The following is a 23371-nucleotide window of genomic DNA, read 5'->3' as shown; positions in this document are numbered from 1 at the left end:
ACAGTCACGCAATGTTATTAAATCTCCACTTTCAGCCTAAAATATGCTCTGGGAAATGTAGATGTAAAGTTTAATATGCAAAATTTCAGCTAGTAGTGGAAGTAAATAGTAAGCTAGTTGCTATATGACGCGTCAATTATTTGGGGTGGTCGATGCAGATTCCAGGAGGGTCCATTGGCAAGTGTGAATATACTGTCCGATATAGTACACTGAAGATTAGCATAGCCATTACAGTACTACGATTTTATGAAGTATAAATAATGTAATAACTGAGATAGGGCTGTCGACCGGCCAACGACTGTATAAACAGGAAGTCCAGCCAATGTCGGTTTCATAGACAGGAAACGAGCAATAAACCGGACTGAACAAACTAAATCTTCAATGTCTGCCACAGGGGACGAGGACCAACCAAACCGCATCGGCGCTACTGCCAGTGTCTCTTATGTATTTCATAAACCGAGACCGAATAGAGCCGTCAATGACTACACAAACCGATTCCGGAGTCTCTTTTGGCCGACGACTGAACGAACGCTTGCCTCGACTCTCGCCCGCTAACATTCCATTTTGCTTTCCAGGCCTTGACGAGCGGATCGAGTGTGAAATTGCTTTTAATGGGGAGAAATCTCGCTCGGCTGGAGCTGTAAAAATGATTGAGACAATGGGTGAGTCGATACTGTTCTTAACTCATTCACTGCCAATGACGACTATAGACGTCAAAAATCCAAGCAAACAGCCAGTGCGCATTTTGACAAGAAATTTGAATTGAAGTTTTAGTTATTCATTGTTTTCATTCATAGTTATTAATCATTGTTGTTATGAATAACAACGATGACAACAATTTCATTGCTAAGTGCTACAATCGTGCGTAGAACGGATTCCTGTTACCCTACAACACGGGCGTTGACGTTTTTGTGATCGGTCTTGGTCTTACTGAGACCACATACTGGGTCTCGGCCTCCAAAAGCCAATTTTAGTCGACTAAAATTGCTCTTTATTTTTGTTGACTAAAGTTGGATTCAAACTAAAATACAATCAGGTGACTGAGTTATGACTAAGGCTTTAATTAAATTTAGTCAGAAGACTAGAACTAAAACGAAATTATTTTTTTATTAAAATTTTTATTTTAAATTTTTTCTTTTTTTCTTTTTTTTCAAAATTAAAACTGGCTGTTTGCTTGGATTTTGACGTCTATAGTCGTCATTGGCAGTGAATGAGTTAACGGAAGCCTAACGCGCTCGCGCGGCGGCGGACGACGACGACGCTAACCGTTAAGCGTCGACTTCCATCTATCAAAACGTTCACTTTGGCAGTCGTGCTCGCCGTGACCTTTTTTGTCTGCGCGCCCAAGCGTGGCCAATGAATGCGTTTCCAATAAGATTACCTGTGTAGTTCCCCCACAGAGGGAAAACGTGCCGTCGCCGGCCTTTTGTTCAAATAACAAATCCTGGCGCGCGCCCCTTTCGGTGATAGTCACAGTGGGCAAGCGCTTGAAATTGCTTCATTTTTGTCCACGTGACAGTACAGTGTCCCCGGTGAGGGCCTTCCACGGGCTCTGGCAAGCACACACAAGATTTGTTTCATTTCCTCTTGATGTGCTTCCACCATTTTTTGCCAAAGGCCTTCAAAAACGTGATTGTTTTTCCGCTATTGAAAAAAGAAACGCGCGCAACCGGGCCAACCACTAAATGGGGACTCCAAGCTGAGGTCTGTTGCCAATGACGATCAATTATGTCGATTCATCATTGCACCTCTAAATTAGCGAGAGACCGATATGTTTTGTTTTGTTTTGTATTCAAGACCGATACCGCTTATTAGTAGTTGAGGAGACCGATAACCGATATTTCAAACTGATATTCATTTGAAAGAATTGACAGCTTTGTTTGAAAACTATAACAAAAAAATGCAACCTTCTACTCTATTTTTTTTTACTGTAAATAGTAGGGATGTAACGATAAGGGCAATATCGTGATATCATGATATAAAAACTGTCGTCATGTTCACAATATTTTAAAAGGAACACAACTGTTACAAAAAAAGTCAGGTTGATTTTAATTTGTGCAGTTCTAGCACCCTCTAGTGGCTAGTTTATTAGTGCCATTTAATTTTCGTTTGGAATGTTTTGGCCTTCGATGTTTAAAATCGATGCTAATTGTCAGATGTCACTGGTTAAAAAAACAATATTGTGCTTTTTGTTTTTTTAAGTATGAGCTCTCTCTCTCTCTCTTTTTTTTTTTACAATATTGTGATCTTTTTTAAATATCGACCCCCCCCCCACACACACACACACAAAATATCGTGATAATTATCATATCGCAACCTTCATATCGTGATGATATCGTATCGTGATGTTTGGATATCGTTGCATCCCTAGTAAATAGCTTCCCAAAATTTCAACATAATGTATTTTTTTTTTATAGAAAGTGTCGGGAGTTGCCATTGTCGTCATTTTTAGTAAAGTGGAATTTAAATCCATTAATGCTAAATTGCCAGTATCTCACTGAGCAACAAATGTGCGAATGTAGCCAAGTCGGGGTTCGTTTCAAAAGATCTTGGCAGGCAGTGAAAAATTGTCCGAATTCGTTTGAAATGTCTTTGCGACAAGTCAAAACTGGTCTGTGAACATCTTGCAAATCCTGACGAAAACCCTAAAAATCGCTACGTTCGCAAGCGCTCACCACTCAGTGAGAAACAACCGTTAGCGGCCTTCAGATTCGTAAAAAAAAAAAAAAAAGGCCGATGTCGATATTTGAGAAAACGTTAATACGAATAACACTGTTGTATTTGCTGTTATTTCACGCACGAAATAAAACGAATCAACGCGGTTGCGCCCGCGTTCTGTCCTCTTTCCCCTCTCGGCCGGCCCTCAGACACGCAGCGTGCCTTGCAGGCGGTGGAGCGGCTCCAGGCCAAGCTGAAGGAGCGGGGGGAGGTGCCCACCGAGGAGAAGCTCAGCCTGCTCAAGTCGGTGCTCCAGAGCCCCCTCTTCCACCAGATCCTGGCCTTGCAGAAGTCCGTGCAGCAGCTCAAAGACCAGGTGACTGCTATGTGACCTGGGGCTTATCGGGGGTGGGGGCAGGATTTGAATTGACAACAAGGTTCTCATTCTCAAGATTTTTTATCACCCGTGCACAATTGTCGAACTGAGCGGCGCGTGCTTATCTTCCGCAAGTTCGCAACGTCTCCGATCGTCTCGCCATTGAGAACCGAACGTTATCGCAGCCGGGAAACGGCTCTTAAGGGGGGTGGGGGGGCGCAGGAAGCCGAATGAAAATATGCGAGCAATGCGGTGGGAGGCAAAGAGGGGCGGGCCAGCGTCTGAGACGAGATGTGCAAAAGGAGAGCTGCGGCGTTTAAGATTCCTAAGTAACACTTGAAAAGCAGCTCGCGTAGCTATGGCAACAATAAAAATAAAAAATAAAAAAAAAAGAAGCCGCTGGTTGTGTGTGAAGTTGGGCGGAAACAATTTGTTAAATGTGCAGGAACCAGACTGGAACTTTAATCCTCTTAGTTAGCCCGGCCAACAAAGCACATGCGCTTTAGCAACATGCTAGGCTAACCAGGCCTGTGGGCTCATTTCTGAGTAGCGTGCAGCGCTCTGCTTGTCATGCAGATGACACACACAAATGACCTTCAAAGAGAGCTGGGCAACCATTTCCTCTGTCAGGAAGGAAATACTTCATATTTTTCGGATTGTACGTCGCTCCGGATTATAAATCGAACCAGACAAAAAATGCATAATTAAGAAGGAAAAAACATATGTAAGTCGCACTGGAGTATAAGTCGCATTTTTGGCTAGTCACTCAGCTAGAAGCTAACAGGCTAACTCCCCTTTTCCACATAACAAAACCCACCCGGAACTCTCCCTTGGTTCCAACGTTCCGTGGGTGAATTCTGTTCCCATCACTACAAGTTATTCATATAACGCTAGCATAAAGAACATGCTAACAAGTTTACCAAACTAGCAGTTTCACTCCAAATCACTAAATCCAATGAAATCTTCATCCTCGGTGTCACTTTTAACTCATTTACTCCCAATAACGTATAAATACGTTTTTTTAATGTTCTACGTGTCCCAAAGACGTATTTATACGTTTTTTGTTTTTTTAGGCTAGAGCATACAGAAGGCTTTGATGCAGCCTCTCAACTGCAAAGAACGGTTGCAGAAATGCTAGTTATTACACAAACGGCCAGCAGGTGGCAACAGAGCAAAGGAGATCAACCAGAGCCATGTTGATAAAAAAAAAAGCTCAATTACTTAGAATTTTAAATAGATTTGTGAAAACTGATGAAACGTAACTCTCTTCTAATGCTAATTGCTGCAAAACGGAAACAGAAAGAAACATACTTTTTTTCCTGATCAAAGAAGAGACTTTAATCTTTCTTTTGATAGGTTCCATGTTTTTATCGCAATAGAACACAATATTCTGTGGGCCTTGCAAAATCAGTCAAAATCCAGTAAAACAGCGAACGGGATTGCGAAATGTGAAAACGGCGGCGAGTGAACGAGTTTTAAACAACTCCCCCAACTCGGGAGGTAGACGATGCAATGTTGAACTTATCAACACAAGCCTAGAGCGCCCTCTTGCGGTTTAGTGTGAAAATAACACGTGAAATGATATAATAATGTGTTAATAATTTCACACATAAGTCGCACCACCGGCCAAACTATGAAAAAAAACAACCCGACTTATAATCTGAAAAATACGGTAAATAGATGTCATTTATATTTTATGAGCATTTTTGGGTTCTGTTTATGTAGCTTTCATAATGTCCACCGGTCTGGGCCAATGTCCACTTATGGTGAAGGACAAAACAAACTTCAGTGTGTAATATTTGTATATTTGTCTGTGCTATTCATTTGGGTCGTAAAACTCGACTTCCCCCTTTGTTGGCAATCCATCATTTTTACGTACTGTGCCGCATTCTTTCAGTTCATCTGTCACAGCAGTAATTAAAAGCGAGCACACTGACGCATCCAGATGGCCCTCGATGATAATAGAAATATTATATTTGCAGTCTTAGAGCCATCGTGGGAACAGCAGCCATTATCTTCTGAAGGATTAGGCGGCGTTTGATGCGGCTAATCGCGGGGGATGTAACGAGCTTCGGGATCCCCAATATTGGACCGGAAGATCATCGCGCCGAGCGAGCGTCGTCATGACGCCGTTTGAGATGAGAATTATGTGTTTTGTTTTGGGGTTTTTTTTCCCCTCAAGACCGATACCGCTTATTAGTAGTTAAAGGTACACTCAGTATTATACAGTGGCATCTAGTGGTGAAATAATAAATCATTCGGGAAAAAAAAACAATTGTTTGTGTTAGTAGTATGTAAAAAGATATGTTGTATCGCATAAACGTACTTTTTTAAAATATAACGGTTAGTCTAGAAATCGCAAATTATCTTACATGTCCGCGCCTCGCCTGCTAGTGTCTGCCATGTTTCGCCGCCATCTTTCTGCTACGGGTGCCGTCAAAGACAAATTTCAGCGCTCCATTTCTTAACGCGTTTTTGGAACGCACTTCCGGTTTGTATGGCGACCGCATGTCCACGAAGAAGAAGAGTTTCCGGTCCCCGAAGAGAGCATTATCAAGCATCACACTTACTTTGGGAATTTATTTTATTTCAGCGCGACAAAACAAGAGTTTATATTGTATCCGCATTTGCCAGATGGAGAGAAATGAGGAACAGACTAGGTTTGGGACGTGCCGGTGCCTTCGACTGCTTTCTACTTGACCGGTAAGTAAGAGTACATTTGTGTTTACGTTTTGAGAGCGAGAGAAAAAGTATACTCCGTACTAATTAATACGATGTTCGTACCTTTGTTTTACGATCACTGTATCTGTTGATTAGCAACTCCGCACCACTCGAACGATTTCGTTATGTAGCTACTTGCTTTGAAAAAAAAAAAAAGATTCCCGCTGGCACGTTATATTTAGAGTAAATGCGCAAGTTATTGTGTAATGTAATGTAACTGTGATTTCGGAGGTATATTTGCCCATAACTGCAATAGAGAATCTAAAGCATACTGTATTAGTGGAGGAGTTGAAAATTATTTTCGTTGTGGTTGGTGAAAATAGGGTTCTCGAAATTAATTTTCGGCAGGGAATAACTTTCTGGACTTAAATGCTGGCTGTACCGTAAGCACTGCTAGAGTCTGAACTCTCCCACTCAAGTGTGTACTGGTCCATTGTGTAATTGGGTGCACAAGAATTTACAGGCTGCCACGTTTTCCACGGAAATTCGACAAGCAAGCAGCCTTTGCATATTCTATGCAGTATGCAGTCAAGTTACTTTTATCTAGCTAATACAATGTTTTGGGCCCAAAAACTAAAGATCTTACCTCTATTTTGGGGGCTTTGTTGGAAAGTTGGTGACATATAGTAGTATCATCAATTATTCTATTTTATTTTATAATTGTGTTTTTGTTTGTGTCACACTAGATCAACAGCCAAACTTGAGGGGTTCCAGAACCATATTCTGATGTATACAAGCATTCATGCACCGTTTAAATACATCACCGACCTGCAAGAAAAAAAAATATCAAGGGGAGAGTCAGCAGCCATATTGGAATGCCCCGAATGAGGACACTTGAATGGAGGACCCCAGAAGGCTTCGGTGTTGTACCACCAGTATCTCCACCTACCATATCTGAGCTACAACAAACTGAAGTCAGCCGACGTCTTGGTATGTCATTTACATATGGACGGCATTGCACACTACATGAACTTTTTGTGTGAAGCAATACGGAATGGTCACATGTACAAGCACCACTTGTTTTACACAGGACCTGCTGACCAGGTGTCTGAAGCCATGGAGTGACTCCTCCCTCACTTTCCTCAGCAAGCCTTTGAAGAATATGATATCATCGTTGGTGGGAACATGCCCTCACTCCATAACATGTACTTGTGCAGTCAAGGAGCATGTCAAACTTAATAAAACCAGCAAACATTGAAGTGACTTCATTTTTACTGCAGTCTGTTCACACAATCAATGGACAAGCCTTCCTTAATTTTGCCCCAATAACATCATAGAGTAGGCGAAAAGTAGTGTTACAGATCATACTGTGTTCGGGAGAGTTTGAGGAATGTTGCAATGTTAATGGGGGGCAATGTCAGCACACACACACAAAAAAAAAAACCACATCATGGTATTGAGTTAATCAGATATTTTAGCTGTGTACAACACATACCTGCTCTGTAACACTACTTTTGGCCCAAACCTGTATGTCTATTTTCCATATTTTGAAATGCACAGCGTATTGGTAAAATTCTGGAACAACTGCAATTCATGTAGCTCATTATATTCTAACAGCATTTTTTTTTTTTTTTTTAGTTAATATGTTCATTTCATGTAGACTTTTATTTTACTTTATTTTATTCATTCATTTTCATGTACTGTACCTTACATTCATTGGCCAATGAAGAATTCCTTGTCATTGCAAGCATTTATAATAATTCTCCAGGCTTTTGATGTTTTACATTTCTGGTCATGTAAAATAGTGTGAGGTTAGGTGTCGAATGAACACTGCATGTTGACGCCAAAGGAAATAGTATTTTTTTAGTTATTCAAAATGTACAAATTAACACACAACAACAATATACAAGTTATACAAACTACAACAACAAGTGTCAGACATGGACTAATTATATGCCAGGTAAAAAACCTTTGTATTGTCCTCAAGGATCTGGGAAAGTGTCACTTATTTGCTACAAGTCCACCAAGGTGCCGCAGTCTGGGATCCAGGTACAGGAAATCATGGTGGTGCTGATGTGGGATCCAGGTACAGGAAATCATGGTGGTGCTGATGTGGGATCCAGGTACAGGAAATCATGGTGGTGCTGATGTGTCAAAAAGTATTTCTTGGTGTCAGTCTATCAGCTGGACTTGGATATCTTCATGTTCCTCCATGGTCATTTCCTGTACGAGTCTCTGCAAGAAGGTAACAATTGTATGTCAGATGAGGTACCAAACAATGAACTGAAAGTCACTGAGCCAATGAAGTACATTATTACATGAGCAAGACTATTTGTGAAAGCCATGTAAATTCCTGCACATCGAAGTACAAGGAAGCTGTTGTATCTTCAATCAAAACTAATTAAGTTGCTTAGTGATATTTATTAGGTAAAATTGTTCAACATGGTGACAAATCGATATCTGAGTAAAGGGTTTCAAATGTTTTTGTAAGCAGCACTTTTCTGAGTGGTTAGTAGCAACAAGACACGGGGGGGTTTACGAGTCTGAGTTGCATCTGTGTAGTTCAGTTAACACCATTATTTTTGCACGATATACTAAACATATCAGCAAACGATGTAATCTAAATACCACATATTCCAAGCAAAGGTATGTTTTGAGCCATTCACATGCATGCTCGAATGGAATTATTTTTCCATGATGACATAATTGTACGTTACGAGGCACCGCGTTCTCTTCCTCGTCGTCTCTCTCGCCCCCTTTGAGAGGGTCCACATGTCTATAAAACGTATAACATAACTGTGTGTTCTCTGTTGCATGGTTTAGTTACACTAACAAATATGAACATAGATAGCCATTATCATTAGCTGACGTACAGTATTTCCAAACAATGCCGACAAAAATATTAATTCTGAAATTAAATGACTAAATCACAATTATTAGGGATCTGTACAGTATGTCTAACAAATGCAATTCACTTACGTCATCACTCGAGGGAATACCAGAAGTTGTTTGCGTTCTGTTCCGGTGAAATTGGTGGTAGGCTGTTGAAGTAGGGTCTCTCTGGGACGCCGTAGTTCGTGTGCTTAAAATCATTGCATTATCTTGTTTGACCGATAGATGGCGGTCGTGAGCTACACACTGGGGCTTTAAGGAGACCGATAACCGATATTTCAAACTGATATTCATTTGAAAGAATTGACAGCTTTGTTTGAAAACTATAACAAAAAAATGCAACCTTCTACTCTAATTTTTTTTACTGTAAATAGTAGGGATGTAACGATAAGGGCAATATCGTGATATCATGATATTAAAACTGTCGTCATGTTTACAATATTTTAAAAGGAACACAACTGTTACAAAAAAAAGTCAGGTTGATTTTAATTTGTGCAGTTCTAGCACCCTCTAGTGGCTAGTTTATTAGTGCCATTTAATTTTCGTTTGGAATGTTTTGGCCTTCGATGTTTAAAATCGATGCTAATTGTCAGATGTCACTGGGTAAAAAAACAATATTGTGCTTTTTGTTTTTTTAAGTATGAGCTCTCTCTCTCTTTTTTTTTTCACAGGGTGGCGGCGATCGCGTCGCGGAGGCGCAACAAAACGGCAGCCATGTCGCGCCGCCGGACATCAACGATAGCAAAACGTCATGTGATCAGTTGGATCAGATTATTCAGACGATGGCGCAGGTAGAAACGGCGTCTTTTGAAACAAGTTTCCAAAGACAAACCAGACTCCCCCCCCCCAAAAAAAAATTGACGGAAGTTTTTGATCCGTCCGCAGTGCCGCCACGTGGCACACGTGGACTTGCAGAAGCCGGCGTCGGGCGGTCTGGGATTCAGCGTGGTGGGCCTGAAGAGCGAGAACCGGGGCGAGCTCGGCATCTTCATCCAGGAGATTCAAGAGGGAAGTGTGGCGCACAGGTAAGCGCGCGGCGCGACCAACCATTTTGGCGGCCATTTTAGATTGAAGCTTGGCCATTTGATCAGCTTTATTTGCCGCCACCACTGCAGCGATGGCAAGTTAAAGGAAGCCGACCAGATTTTGGCCATCAACGGGCAGCCCCTGGACCAGACGGTTACCCACCAGCAGGCCATCGGCATCCTACAGAGGGCGTCCGAGAGGGTCCGGCTGACCGTGGCCCGGGGGCCAATACCGCAGCTGGTAAGGACGCCCCCTGACACACGACACTGACTAACTGATGCTAACTGGTTGTTTTAAATCACTCGTTCTGCTCTAGTGGCAGCATGTGGAGACTATCGAGCTCGTCAACGATGGCACTGGACTGGGTTTTGGTATCGTTGGAGGGAAGACGACCGGCGTTGTTGTGAAAACGATCCTCCCTGGAGGCATCGCCGACCAGGTGGCTGCACTTGATTCAAATCTGAACTGCATTTAGGCTTCTGTTAACTCATTTGCTCCCAATAATGTGTAAATACGTTTTTTTATGTTGCAAGTGTCCCAAAGACGTATTTATACGTTTTTTGTTTTTTTTAATGCGAAAGTATACAAAAGGCTTTGATGCAGCCTCTCAACTGCAAAGAACGGTTGCAGAAATGGTAGCTATTACACAAACGGCCAGCAGGTGGCAGCAGAGCAAAGGAGATCAACCAGGGCCAGAATTTTGAATAGATTTTGAAAACTGATGAAACTTAGCTCTCTTCTAATGCTAATTGTTGCAAAACGGAAACAGATAGAAACATACTTTTTTACCTGATGAAAGAAGAGACTTTAATCTTTCTTTTGATAGGTTCCATGCCTTTATTGCAATAGAACACAATATTCTGTGGGCCTTGCAAAATCAGTCCAAATCCAGTCAAACAGCCGGGAGCGAACGGGATTGCGAAATGTGAAATTGGATGGGAGTGAATGAGTTAATAACATAAATTTAGCTGTTATTATTACGAGGGATGGGAAAGTACCGATACCAGGTATCATTATTGTGCGATACTCATACTCACTTGTCTTTATTTCAAGGTATCAATCAGTATAGGTCGCCCTCTTGTGGCTGTTTTCCGATCAGGAACAAGAAATTATAAAAACAGGAAGTTGCTGTCAATTTCATTCAATTTAAGCAAAAATGTTATACAGGACTTGGATATTTTCTTTACAATTATTATTATTATTATTTTTGTGATCCTTGGTATCATTATCAATGACGATTCAAGAGTTGAGTACTCGTACTGATATTGATCTGGGAAAAAAAAATACTTTCAAAAATATTTGTATCAATAAAATAATTGGTTAACTGATCTATTGCAAATAATACAGATATCACAGTATAATAAGGATTTACATTATACAATATTATTATAATATATATAAATAATAATATAATATAATAATATATATAAATATATATAAATAAATATAAATAATATTAATAATAATAATAATTGTCTGGCAACCAGTCCAGGGTGTACCCCGACTACTGCCCAAAGCCAGCTGAGATAGGCTCCAGCACCCCCACGCGACCCTTGTGAGGAGTAGGCTGTTATGAAAATGGATGGATGGAATAATAATAATTGTCATTCATTATAATCAAGTTACCAATAAATAAAAACAATTGCCATTTTTTACAATGCTAAAATCAGAATGAGTTCCTTTATTATTAAAATGAACCGTTTTTAATTTATTTTTGTTTTAACTCGTGGCTCAAAATTGTGCCCGTCCACGGTTGATCGTCTAATTCGTTTTTTTTTTGTTTTTGTTTTTTTTCCACGATCTTCCGGGCGTCAAGGACGGCCGCCTGAGAAGCGGCGACCACATCCTAAGAATCGGCGACACTGACCTGTACGGGATGGGCAGCGAGCAGGTGGCGCAGGTGCTGCGGCAGTGCGGCAACCGGGTCAAGCTGGTCATCACGCGGGGCCACGTGGACGAGAACCCCTCCGTCTCCGCCGCCACGCCGGCGGCCCTCCCGCCGGACAAGGTCGGCGGCGGCGTTTGCGTCCGCGTCGTACGGATGCAAAACTGTCCCGTCTTTTCACAGGGCGAGGAGAAGGAAAAAGAAGAAGAAGAAGATGAAGGCGTGTTTGATGTGAGCCTCATCAAGAACACACAAGGGCTCGGGATCACGATTGCCGGTTACGTTGGAGATAAAAACTCAGGTGAGCGATATAGACGGAATCAAGAATTGGAACATATCCAAATTGTGGAAATTTGCAGCTTATTACTGTACGGTACTTTCTATGTAACGATATCCAAACATCACGATACGATAATTATTAAAAAAAAAATTAAAAAAATAAATAAATAAAATATTGTGCTTCTGTAATAACAATATTGAGGCACTTACTTGGTACGATAATTGATACGATAATTATCACGATATTGTGGGGGCGTTGGCGATATTTAAAAAAAAAAAAAAAAAAAAAAAAAAAAAAATCACAATATTGTAAAAAAAAAGAAAGAGCTCATACTAAAAAAAAATATATATATATATATTAGGGGTGTTAAAAAAAATCGATTCGGCGATATATCGCGATACTACATCGCGCGATTCTCGAATCGATTCAATAATGGGCAAAATCGATTATTTTTTTTTATTTTTTTTTTTTTAGGATTCACACCTTAAGCATGGAAGAATGTTATATGAACGGAACATTAAGCCTTAATATTTTATTTTAATGCTGTTTAAACATGAAACAGATTACAACCTCTATAAGACTGAAATTTCAGATAAATAAATAATACATTTTCATATAAATCTTACACTCTACAAGCTTACTGATTAGTATTTTCTATATTTGAATGAAAAAAAATCGCAACAATCGACTTAGAAATTCGTATCGGGATTAATCGGTATCGAATCGAATCGTGACCTGTGAATCGTGATACGAATCGAATCGTCAGGTACGAGGCAATTCACACCCCTAATATATATATATATATTGTGCTTCTGTAATAACAATATTGAGGCACTTACTTGGTACGATAATTGATACGATAATTGATACGATAATTATCACGATAAAAAAAAAAATCACAATATTGTAAAAAAAAAAAAAGAAAGAGAGCTCATACTAAAAAAAAAAAATAAAAAAAAATATTGTGCTTCTGTAATAATATTGAGGCACTTACTTGGTACGATGATTGATACGATAATTATCACGATATTGAGGGGGCGTTGGCGATATTTAAAAAAAAAACATCACAATATTGTAAAAAAAAAAAAAAAAAAAAAAAAAAAAAGAGAGCTCATATTAAAAAAAAAATTATATATATATATATATATATATATATATATATTGTGCTTCTGTAATAATATTGAGGCACTTGGTACGATAATTGATACGATAATTATTACGATATTGTGGGGCCGTTGGCGATATTTAAAAAAAAAAAAATCACAATATTGTAAAAAAAAAAAAAAAAGAGCTCATACTTAAAAAAAAATAAAATAAATAAATATTGTGCTTCTGTAACAATATTGAGGCACTTACTTGGTAATGCAAGCACACATTGATCACTTCACAAGCAAATTAGGTTCCCCTCAGTTGACAATTAGCAGATTTTAAACATAGAAGGCCAAAACATCCCGAATGAAAATTAAATTGCACTAATAAACTAGCCACTAGAGGGTGCTAGAACTGCACAAATGAAAATCAACCTGACTTTTTTTTTTTTTTTTTTTTAAGAAATGTGTTCCTTTGAAATATTGTGAACATGACGACGACGATATTGTGGCAGTTTTCATATCGCGATATCACGATATTGCCCTTATCGTGACATCCCGAGTACTTTCTGGACATCTTGTCAGTACAAGTGTAATGAAATATGCTTAAAAGCATGTGGGAAGTGTAAAACGATTCCGTCTTTTCTTCAGAGCCTTCTGGTATCTTCGTCAAGAGCATAACAAAAGACAGCGCTGTGGATCAAGACGGTCGTATTCACGTGGGAGACCAGATAGTGGCCGTGAGTACCGAGACGAGCACCGAGGCCCTCTCGGAATCGCCTTTTTGTCTTTTGCCTTTGCCATCTAATGTGGACATTATAGTCGGATCATTTTGTTGATTTATGAAAAAAAAAAAGGGGGGGGGTGGAAATGGAAATGGGTGCATTTTTCTGCTTGTAGTTTTAATTTTTTGTGTTTTGACAATGTCAATCTGGTTACTAATTCACCTTTTGGGGGTGCTTAAATCATTTAACCGTCAGCGCTAATTAATATGATTATTGTGAAGAGTCGAGGCAATACAGGAAGTGTTTTATGTGAGCTATCAACAGGGAGCAATTAATCCGTTCTGTCTGTGGATTTGCATAATTTTGAGGAATTAACAATTAATGGCACATTTTTCCTGTGAATATAAAAGATTAAACACAATGAGCCATCCCGTTCTTAACTCATTCACTCGCTGCCATTTTCACAGAAGCAATCCCATTGGCTGTTTTACTGGATTTTGACTGATTTTTGCAAGACCAACAGAATATTGTGTTCTATTGCTATAAAAGCATGGAACGTATCAAAAGAAAGATTAAAGTCTCTTCTTTGATCAGGAAAAAAAAGTATGTTTCTATCTGTTTCCGTTTTGCAGCAATTAGCATTAGAAGAGAGCTAAGTTTCATCAGTTTTCATGAATCTATTCAAAATTGTAAGTAATTGAGCTTTTTTTTCTACATGGCCCTGGTTGATCTCCTTTGCTCTGCTGCCACCTGCTGGCCGTTTGTGTAATAACTACCATTTCTGCAACCGTTCTTTGCAGTTGAGAGGCTGCATCAAAGCCTTCTGTATGCTCTAGCATAAAAAAAAACAACAAAAAAACATATAACCACGTCTTTGGGAGTCTTAGAACATAAAAAAACAACAACGTATTTACACGTCATTGGGAGCAAATGAGTTAATAACGTTTAGTAAAATCAAAGCCTTCTGTATGCTCTTACATAAAAAATAAAAAAAATAAAAAACGTATAAATATGTCTTTGGGACACTTAGAACATAAAAAAACTAAACGTATTTACACGTCATTGGGAGCAAACGAGTTAATGACTATACATTAAAAATGAGCCCCGACTGGATCTAACTACTTAATTTTTCGTTTTTTCCTAGTGTTTAACTTGAGTGACTGATAGCAATTTGTTGGCTAAAAGAATCAAACACTCACCAAGTCCTTGCATGAAACGCCCCCTGTAGGTGGACGGCGTGGACATCCAGGGCTACACCAACCAACAGGCCGTGGAAATCCTCCGACACACGGGCCAAGCCGTCCACCTGAAGCTGATTCGCCGCGGGTTCCGACCCGACGAGATTCCGCCCGCCGTGTCACCCGTCGTCACCATCTTGCCCCCGTCCGCTGCCGTCCTCAAGGAGCTGGACATGACGGAAGCAAATCAAGGTGTGCAAGTTAAGGTTTTTTATTTTATTTTAGTATCTTTCCCTTCTTCGGATCTTTTCTACATTTTATAAAAATACAGCATATCAGTTCGGCATTTGTGGATTTGTCTATTCGCCAACGTTATTGCTCGGGCTCCATTTGGCGGCGACAGTGTCAAAGGTTTGTTGAAGTGAGTTGAGGAGTTTCTTTTAGACGCAGTAGGTCAGGGGTGTCCAAACTTTTTCATTTGAGGGCCACAGGCAGAAAATCAGAAGGACGCAAGAGCCACATCATGTTCGGAAGAGGAATTGTGTTTAGTCCTAAAAGTTGTACAAATAAATTTGATTGTGCTTTTGCATATTTAGAAAAATGCTACAGTATATGAACCAATTTATTTGCAATATTGCAGTCGGATTATTATAGTTTTGCAATTTTTCATTTTAGTTTTTATTTTGTGTTTTTTTAAATTTAGTTAGTTTTAATTAGTTTTCAGGGCGGTTGTTAGTTTTTTATTAGTTTTAGTTCTTTAATAAATTCTTAGTTTTAATTTAGTTAGTTTCAGTATTAGTTTTAGTTTTTTAATGTGTATTACTTGTGCGCAATATTTAAAAAACACAAAGGGCGCGACATCATTATTCCGGTTTATATCAAAGTAAATCTACTAAAAATCACATTAAAAATCATCCCCAAAGGCTCATGCATTAAATTAATTACCAAATACTAAAATGAAGGACATTTTTGCTATAATTAGTTTTATTTTAGTTAGTTTTGTAAACATAAAATGTAGTTTCAGTGAGTTTTCTTTTTTTAAAAAGCATCTTCGTTTCTATTTTATTTCGTGAACGAAATAGTTTTTTGAATTTTATTTTTTTCGTTAGTTTTAGTTAACTAAAATAACCTTTAATACTAATAGTGTTTTTTTTTCGACACCCTTCCTTCTTTGACCATCTCCAAATATTTTTGTTTTTATTTTATTTGAACTGAGTCAAATGCCAATTTTTTAGGCATATGTCGCGGGCCACTAAAAAAAAATGGACGGCGGGCCGCAAATGGCCCCCGGGCCGTAGTTTGGACACCGCTGCAGTAGGTGATCCAAGGTCGTTATTTTACACGGCAGTTCTTCGTTTCTTTCAAGCGTTTTCTCTAATCTCCCTTTTTCAATTGTGCCTTTTGTGCTCAGATGAAAAGCAGCCGCAGACGACGAATGAAGAACCTGCCGTCGCGCTGGTTGTAGATCAGCTGACGCAAGACAAACGCGGTAGGAGGGGGTCCGCGGGGGCGGGGGGGTCTTTCAAACACCCTAGCAACACCATTACAAACAAAACGCTGCCTGTTGTTTGAGATTGGATGGCATTGTTAACCGTTTACACCCTTAACTCATTCACTGCCATTGACGGAAAAAGACGTCAAATGATGCATTTTTTTTTGCTGGTCTGGCAATGAATGTGTTAAAGGGACAACAGTTCTGACAGCCATCGAGGAAGAGGAACTCGTGAAAAAGTGGCAAGACATCCTTGGGGCAAATAATGAAGTTGTCGTAAGTGGTTTTTTTTTTTTTTTTTTTTTTTCTTCCCCCCCCCCCAAGATCTGAATCTCCCTGATTTTGTTTGAAAAGTGAATGAAATGGTCATGGCTTGAACAGGTGGCTCAAGTGGAGAAATTCAGCGACAGCAGCGGCCTGGGGATCAGCCTGGAAGCCAACGGCGGCCATCACTACATCCGATCCGTGCTGCCCGAAGGACCCGTCGGCCGCTGCGCCAAACTATTCAGTGGGGATGAACTCGTCGAGGTTAGTACCGTTTCACACCACAACAATACGTTCTTAGCGTAACTCATTTACGAGCAGTGCAGTAAAAATGTTGACGTCTTTACCCGTCAATGGCAGCGAATGAATTAATATTAATCCCGTTTTTGTCTCAGGTTAACGGTAAATCCCTGATCGGCGAGACCCACAAGGAGGTGGTCCGAATCTTGAAGGAGCTCCCGCTCTGTGTGTACATGACGTGCTGCAGACCCGCCCCCCACCAGCAGGCCGACGCTCCAAAACCACAAGCGGAAGCTTCGTCTGCCGGATCTCAATTCGAGGTACTTCATTTCTCTGTTGCCGTGCTTAACTTGAGGAAGAAATATTCAAATGCACGGGAGCTGAGTGGAAAATTATGGAAATTACGATTTATTAGTGTGCTACAACTGTGGTTCTTACCATTTGTATGTTTTTAACTGTTGTTGTAAGGTCCAGAAAGGCGCCTATAAATAAGATGTATTATTATTATTATTATTAGTGTACAGTGGCCCTAATGGCCCAGGGAGGCAATTAATAATACTAAATTATATCATATTTAAAGGTCGTCAGCCTCTGCACGTGATTTAGTAGGGATATGACGATACGATGACATCACGATGTATCGAAGCTCACAATATGATAATTATCACGATATTGTAGGGGAGGTTAAAAAAAAACAAAAAACAATATTGTGCTTTTGTACATTACAACAATGCATATAAACAACGTACACTCTCTAATAACACTTAACTCTGTGCCAACCGATTTGGAGCATTTTCACTCATCTTTCAAAGCAAACAGAATATTGTGCGGTATGACGACATAAATATGGTGGATACCATATGAAAGATTGGATTCCATTCTTTCATGAGGAAAAAAAAAAAAAAAAAAAAAATATGTTTCTACCTTATTCCGTTCTTTAGTAATCACCATTTGAAATGAGGTCATTTGAGTGACATAAGTGAAAATACAAAAATATTAAGAGAAAAACAAGCTTATTGTCAAAAGATTTATTTTTTTTTGCGCAACAGTGACTTTGACACTAATGTGACAAGGCAGCGCTGCACAAGACGTTGTTCCGCCCATTGAGAGAGAAAAAAAAAAAAAACGTAAATTAACGTTTTTGGCGGCATTCATTCGGATTTTAGAATACGTCATTAAACGTTTTTGGCGGTCAAAGAGTTAATATTGAGTTCCTCCACATATTGACTCGGTTCACAAGTATATTACGTTCCCTTCATCTGACCATTAGTGTGGATTTTAAACATAGAAGGGCCAAAACATGCCTTGTGAAAATTAAACTGCACTAAAAAAAAAAAAAACTAAAAAAAAAACTAGATCCCAGATAGTACTAGAACTGCACAAGACGTTGCGCTGCCCATTGAGAAAAAGGAAGAAAAAACAAAAAACAAAAAAAAAAACAAAAAACAAAAAAAAAACGTAAATTAACGTTTTTGGCAGCATTCATTAGGATTTTCGAATACGTCAAACGTTTTTGGCAGTCAAAGAGTTAATAATGAGGCACTTCAAGCACAACACATCGAGTTCCTCCACATATTGACTCGGTTCACAGGTATTAAACAGAGAAGGGCCAAAACATGCCTTGTGAAAATTAAACTGCACTTAAAATTAAAAAACAAAAACAAAAAAACTAGCCACCAGAGGGTACTAGAACTGCACAAATGGAAATCAACCTGACTTTTTAACATATGTGCTGCTTTTAATATCATGACATGACGGCAATATCGCGATATCACGATATCGCCTTTATCGTTACATCCCCTAGCGATTAGTTTAGCCTGATCCGTCAGTCGCTCCGTCGCGTCTCCGCATTGCCGCGCGTGACGGATTCAGGTTTCACGACTCCAGTTACCCGCCTCAGCAGCAGTCGCCAACGACGCTGGCTGGAAATCGGACACTTTGAAAGCCGGCCCCTGTCCGATGATGTCATCAAAGAAGAAGAAGATTGAGAGGCTCCGTTTCCTCCTCCGACAGGAACAAACGGATCCGAGTAGCGCGGAAGCGGAGCGAGCGACGAATGACGCCACTCCGGAGGCAACGGGGTCCCCTTTGGCCATGTGGGAGCTGGAGGTTCAAAATATCGAGTTGGAGAAAGGACCGGGAGGACTCGGATTCAGCATTCTCGACTACCAGGTAAGAAAAGGGCCTCGGCTTGAGACCCGTTTGGGGTTGACATGTGAATCCTAACCTGAAGGACCCGCTGGACCCGGCCAAGACGGTGATCGTGATTCGCTCGCTGGTTCCCGCCGGCGTGGCCGAGAAGGACGGGCGACTGCTGCCGGGCGACCGACTGATGTTCGTCAACGACACCGACCTGGAGAGCGCCAGCCTGGAGGATGCGGTCCAAGCCTTGAAGGGGGCCGAGCCGGGCGCCGTGCAGATCGGGGTGGCAAAACCGCTTCCTGTAAGTTGTCGGATTCATACTCGTCTTGCGGGAAATGTACATTGGAAATTACTCGGTTTTGAGCTTGTCAAGAGATGGCTTTGAATTTGTCTGCCATTTTAGTTTGCATGTTGGAGCACTCGAAAGTGGAAACTCCAATGACAAGGGCGACGACAGTGGTGTCCAAACTACGGCCCGGGGGCCATTTGCGGCCCGCCGTCCATTTTTTTTGTGCCCCGCGACATATGCTAAAAATGGCACTTGACTCAATTCAAATAAAATAAACAAAAATGTTTGGAGATGGTCAAAGTAAGAAGGGAGGGTGTCGAAAAACAGGTGCTATTAAAGGTTATTTTAGTTAATTAAAACTAAAATTCAAAAAAAAAAATTGTTAACGAAATAATAATAAAAATAAAAACGAAATTGCTTTTTAAAAAAATTTAAACTGCAATTACATTTTAGATTTAAAAAACTAACTAAAACCATAATTTTTGCAAAAATGTCCTTCGTTTTAATCTTTGTTGTGATTTTTTAGTAGATTTATTTTGATATAAACCGGAATAACTTCATCTCGCAACAGCCAATAGAAAAGCACCAAAAGATGATGTCGCTCCCATGGTGTTTTTTTTTTTTTTTTTTTTTTTTTTTTAAATATTGTGCACAAGTAAAACACATTTTAAAAAATAACAAACTAACTAAAACTAAACATTTATTAAAGAACTAAAATAAAAAGTAACAGAACCACCCTGAAAACTAATAAAAACTAACGAAAATGAAAAATTCCAAAACTATAATAACCCTACTGCCATATTACAAATAAATTTGTTTATATACTGTAGCATTTTTTCTAAATATGCAAAAGCACAAATAAATTATTTGTACAACTTTTAGGACCAAACACAATTTCTCTTCATAACACGATGTGGCCCTTGCGTCCTTCGGATTTTCTGCATGTGGCCCTCAAATGAAAAAGTTTGGACGCGGGGGGGTATACTGTGCACATCTTTCATTTTCGCTTGTATTGCCTTCGGATTACCAATGTCGAGGTCAGACGGATTACCAAGCCTCCGTGGGAGTTTGCCCGCACCCCCGCAGGAGACGGAACGCGAGTTGTCGGGAGTCGCCACTCTCAAAATTGAGCCCGACAATCGTAATCCTCCAACACTTGGAGACACTGAAAAGAATCTCTCCACTTTTCCCAGGGGATAAGTGGGGATTTCTACTTGCCGCAGCTTTGCGGCGGGCAGGAGGAAGTCACGTCGCTGTCCGCCCTCCGTTCGTTTGACTTCAGCGCTAGTTTACTCGAAGACGGAGACCGAGATGAACCGCCCGGCGGGGTTCTTTTCCGGGCAGAGCCGGCATTGGTTAGTTAGTTTTTAAAGCAAACAGAGGGGACACACAAAAAAAAAAAAAAAAAAAAAATACATGCATGTACCTTTTGTCCCCCCAGGTGGACACGAGTGAAGTGGACGAAAAGGCTCTGGAGCGCGCTTGCTACGGCGAAGACGACATTTTCCAGGCGTCGATGATTGCGCTGCACGGAAGCAGCTCGGATTTGGATTTCCTGCACGCATCCGCAACTGAGGTGAGCAGCTGCGCACCTGCGCAAATGAGAAAAAAAAAAAAAATCACTGTCGACCTTTTCACCGTGATGGGCGGCAAAAACCTCAAACAACCTCAAAAGGGGGGCGGGACCTCATGTCGTTTCACCAATGAGGACGGAATGATGAGTTTGGCCTTCTTCTCTACTAGGGGTGTGCCAAAAAAAAATCGATTCATAAAAGAATCGAGATTCTCATTTATTAATCGAATCGATATTAATATCCAAAAATCGATTTTATTTAAATTTGAAATCAAGAAGAAGGGGAAAAGGCAGTTGTAGCCCACATGCTGTTTTTGTGGAAAAAGGCACTTAGAACATTGACAAATGTTTAACTCATTTGCTCCCAATAACGTGTAAATCCGTTTTTTTTTTATGTTCTACGTGTCCCAAAGACGTTTTTTTTTTGTTTTTATGCTAGAGCATAAACACTATTCTCAGTATATTTTTTTTGCGTGTTGATTTCCCCTTTAACTCATTTGCTCCCAATTTTTTTTGGTTTTAAGTGTCCCAAAGACGTATTTATACGTTTTTTTGTTTTGTTTTTTTATGCTAGAGCATACAGAAGGCTTTGATGCAGCCTCTCAACTGCAAAGGACGGTTGCAGAAATGGTAGTTATTACACAAACGGCCAGCAGGTGGCAGCAGAGCAAAGGAGATCAACCAGGGCCATCTAGAAAAAAAAGCTCAATGACTTACAATTTTGAATAGATTTGTGAAAACCGATGAAACTTAGCTTCTCTTCTAATGCTAATTACTGCAAAACGAAAACAGATAGAAACATACTTTTTTTTTTTCCTGATGGAAGAAGAGACTTTCTTTTGATAGGTTCCATGTTTTTATAGCAACAGAACACAATATTCTGTGGCTGGAGTCGATCATGACAATGTTGTGCATATCTGTAAATTGAAGCGGAAATCATTTGGCAATCAAATCATTTTGAATCGAAAATCGTTTGAATCGAGAATCGAAAATCGATTCTGAATCGAATCGTAGACCCAGAAATCGGAATCGAATCGTGAGACAGTCAAAGATTCCCAGCCCTATTCTCTAACTGCTTGTAATTTTGAACGTGTGATGCGTCGGGTGAAAAGATGTTCGTGACGTAAATTGCTCGAACAGGAGATGCAAACGCCTAATTTACATCTCCAATAAGTATGTTGATTCAAAAATAGAAAACTCAGACATAGTTATTGAGCATATGGCTAATATGGTGGACTGAACTAAAGGTGAACATGCACCAGAGAGTTAGCATGAGTTAGGAGAGCATGCTATAGAGCTGACGCTAGCTAGCAGGCTAGCTATTACCGTTTTGCATAATTACCAAAGGCAGCCAGGCCAAACATTTCCTACATACCTGCTGTAGCGACTAACCTTGAGTCCTGTAAGTCGCCGTGGATGGAGGTGGGAGATGTTTTTGACACGCTCGACTTATCCAATAGTTGTCCACCAAAAAAAAAAATAGCTTCAATGATTCAAACCGAAACAAAGGTAGCATGAATTATGCTGCTAATTCCACAACTGAAGTTGTATCCTTAAAGTCAACGTAGAAATGCACGTTTGCGAGTGGTAAAAAGCGCATGAGCTTCCGTTTCCCAATCTCGCAATCACCTACACCTGTGCTGAAAAAGAAGAGGGAGGAAGGGCTGAAAGGTTCAGGTAGTGCCTACACTGCCACCTGTGGTCATCTACTGCAAATACACCTGTTATTAAATGCCTTCCACAAAACCTTCAGAGATACACTTTTGAAGGGTCTACCTATGTTCTCTGCGGTGTCCAAACTACGGCCCAGGGGGCCATTTGCGGCCCGCCGTACATTTTTTTTAGCGGCCTGCGACATATGCCTAAAAAAATGGCATTTGACTCAGTTCAAATAAAATAAAAACAAAAATGTTTGGAGATGGTCAAAGTAAGAAGGGAGGTTGTTGAAAAACAGGTGCTATTAAAGTTTATTTTAGTTCACTAAAACGAAACGAAACGAAAAAAACTCAAATTCAAAACAACAATTTCGTTAACAAAATAAAATAAAAACGAAGATGCTTTTTAAAAAACGAAAACTAACTGAAACTACATTTGATGTTTACAAAACTAACTAAAATAAAACTAAGTAAAATTATAGGAAAAATGTCCTTCGTTTTAGTCTTTGGTAATTAATTTAATATATGAGCCTTTGGGGATGATTTGAAATGTGATTTATAATAGATTTATTTTGATATAAAAGGGAATGATGACATTGAGGCCATGGTGTTTTTTAAATATTGCACACAAGTAATACACATAAAAAAAAACAACAACTAAAAACTAAAACTAATACTGAAACTAACTAAACTAAAATTAAGCATTTATTAAAGTACTAAAACTAATAAAAAACTAACAACCAACCTGAAAATTAATTAAAACTAAATTTAAAAAAACAAAACAAAATAAAAACTAAAATGAAAAATTCCAAAACTATAATAATTTACTGCCATATTACAAATAAATTGCTTTATATACTGTCACATTTTTCTAAATATGCAAAAGCACAAATAAATGATTTGTACAATTTTTATGACTAAACACAATTTGATTTGATATAAACCGG

The 23371-nt window shown here is 39.6% G+C and overlaps 2 protein-coding genes and 1 long non-coding RNA gene across 15 annotated transcripts in view; 2 read left to right on the top strand and 1 right to left on the bottom strand.

Moving 5' to 3' along the window:
• mpdz (multiple PDZ domain crumbs cell polarity complex component) overlaps nucleotides 1-23371 on the top strand; it is a 47198-nt gene that overhangs the window by 1487 nt on the left and 22340 nt on the right. Inside the window, 17 exon segments of the mRNA XM_077500596.1 lie at nucleotides 576-662; nucleotides 2868-3034; nucleotides 9259-9378; nucleotides 9473-9612; nucleotides 9703-9853; nucleotides 9930-10052; nucleotides 11430-11799; nucleotides 13518-13606; nucleotides 14820-15021; nucleotides 16181-16258; nucleotides 16455-16537; nucleotides 16643-16789; nucleotides 16921-17085; nucleotides 18779-18937; nucleotides 18999-19208; nucleotides 20390-20551; nucleotides 20638-20772. Coding sequence (XP_077356722.1) covers nucleotides 647-662; nucleotides 2868-3034; nucleotides 9259-9378; nucleotides 9473-9612; nucleotides 9703-9853; nucleotides 9930-10052; nucleotides 11430-11799; nucleotides 13518-13606; nucleotides 14820-15021; nucleotides 16181-16258; nucleotides 16455-16537; nucleotides 16643-16789; nucleotides 16921-17085; nucleotides 18779-18937; nucleotides 18999-19208; nucleotides 20390-20551; nucleotides 20638-20772 — 2517 coding nt within the window. The 5' untranslated portion in view covers nucleotides 576-646.
• Nucleotides 1-23371, bottom strand: part of LOC144003913 (adhesion G protein-coupled receptor L3-like) — a 202490-nt gene that overhangs the window by 173381 nt on the left and 5738 nt on the right. For 10 of the 13 annotated variants that reach the window (XM_077500624.1, XM_077500630.1, XM_077500631.1 and 7 more), the window contains exons 1-2: nucleotides 14791-14996; nucleotides 11481-11671 (exon numbers count right to left, since the gene is read on the bottom strand). The gene's annotated coding sequence lies outside the window, so the exon portion shown is untranslated. Of the gene's footprint in view, nucleotides 1-11480; nucleotides 11672-14790; nucleotides 14997-18656; nucleotides 18870-18992; nucleotides 19207-20622; nucleotides 20789-23371 lie in introns of those variants that run through there. The other 3 variants (XM_077500622.1, XM_077500620.1, XM_077500621.1) reach the window with 3 other exon arrangements.
• LOC144003919 (uncharacterized) lies at nucleotides 3341-9231 on the top strand. Its single transcript, XR_013279125.1, has 3 exons — nucleotides 3341-5737; nucleotides 6442-6685; nucleotides 6786-9231. It is a non-coding gene; the product is annotated as an uncharacterized LOC144003919 (long non-coding RNA).

The sequence above is a fragment of the Festucalex cinctus genome, chromosome 16 (assembly GCF_051991245.1).
Source record: "Festucalex cinctus isolate MCC-2025b chromosome 16, RoL_Fcin_1.0, whole genome shotgun sequence".
Taxonomy (NCBI): Eukaryota; Metazoa; Chordata; class Actinopteri; order Syngnathiformes; family Syngnathidae; genus Festucalex; species Festucalex cinctus.
The sequence above is the reverse complement of the archived record's forward strand: the minus strand, read 5'-3'. Positions and strand labels throughout refer to the sequence as shown.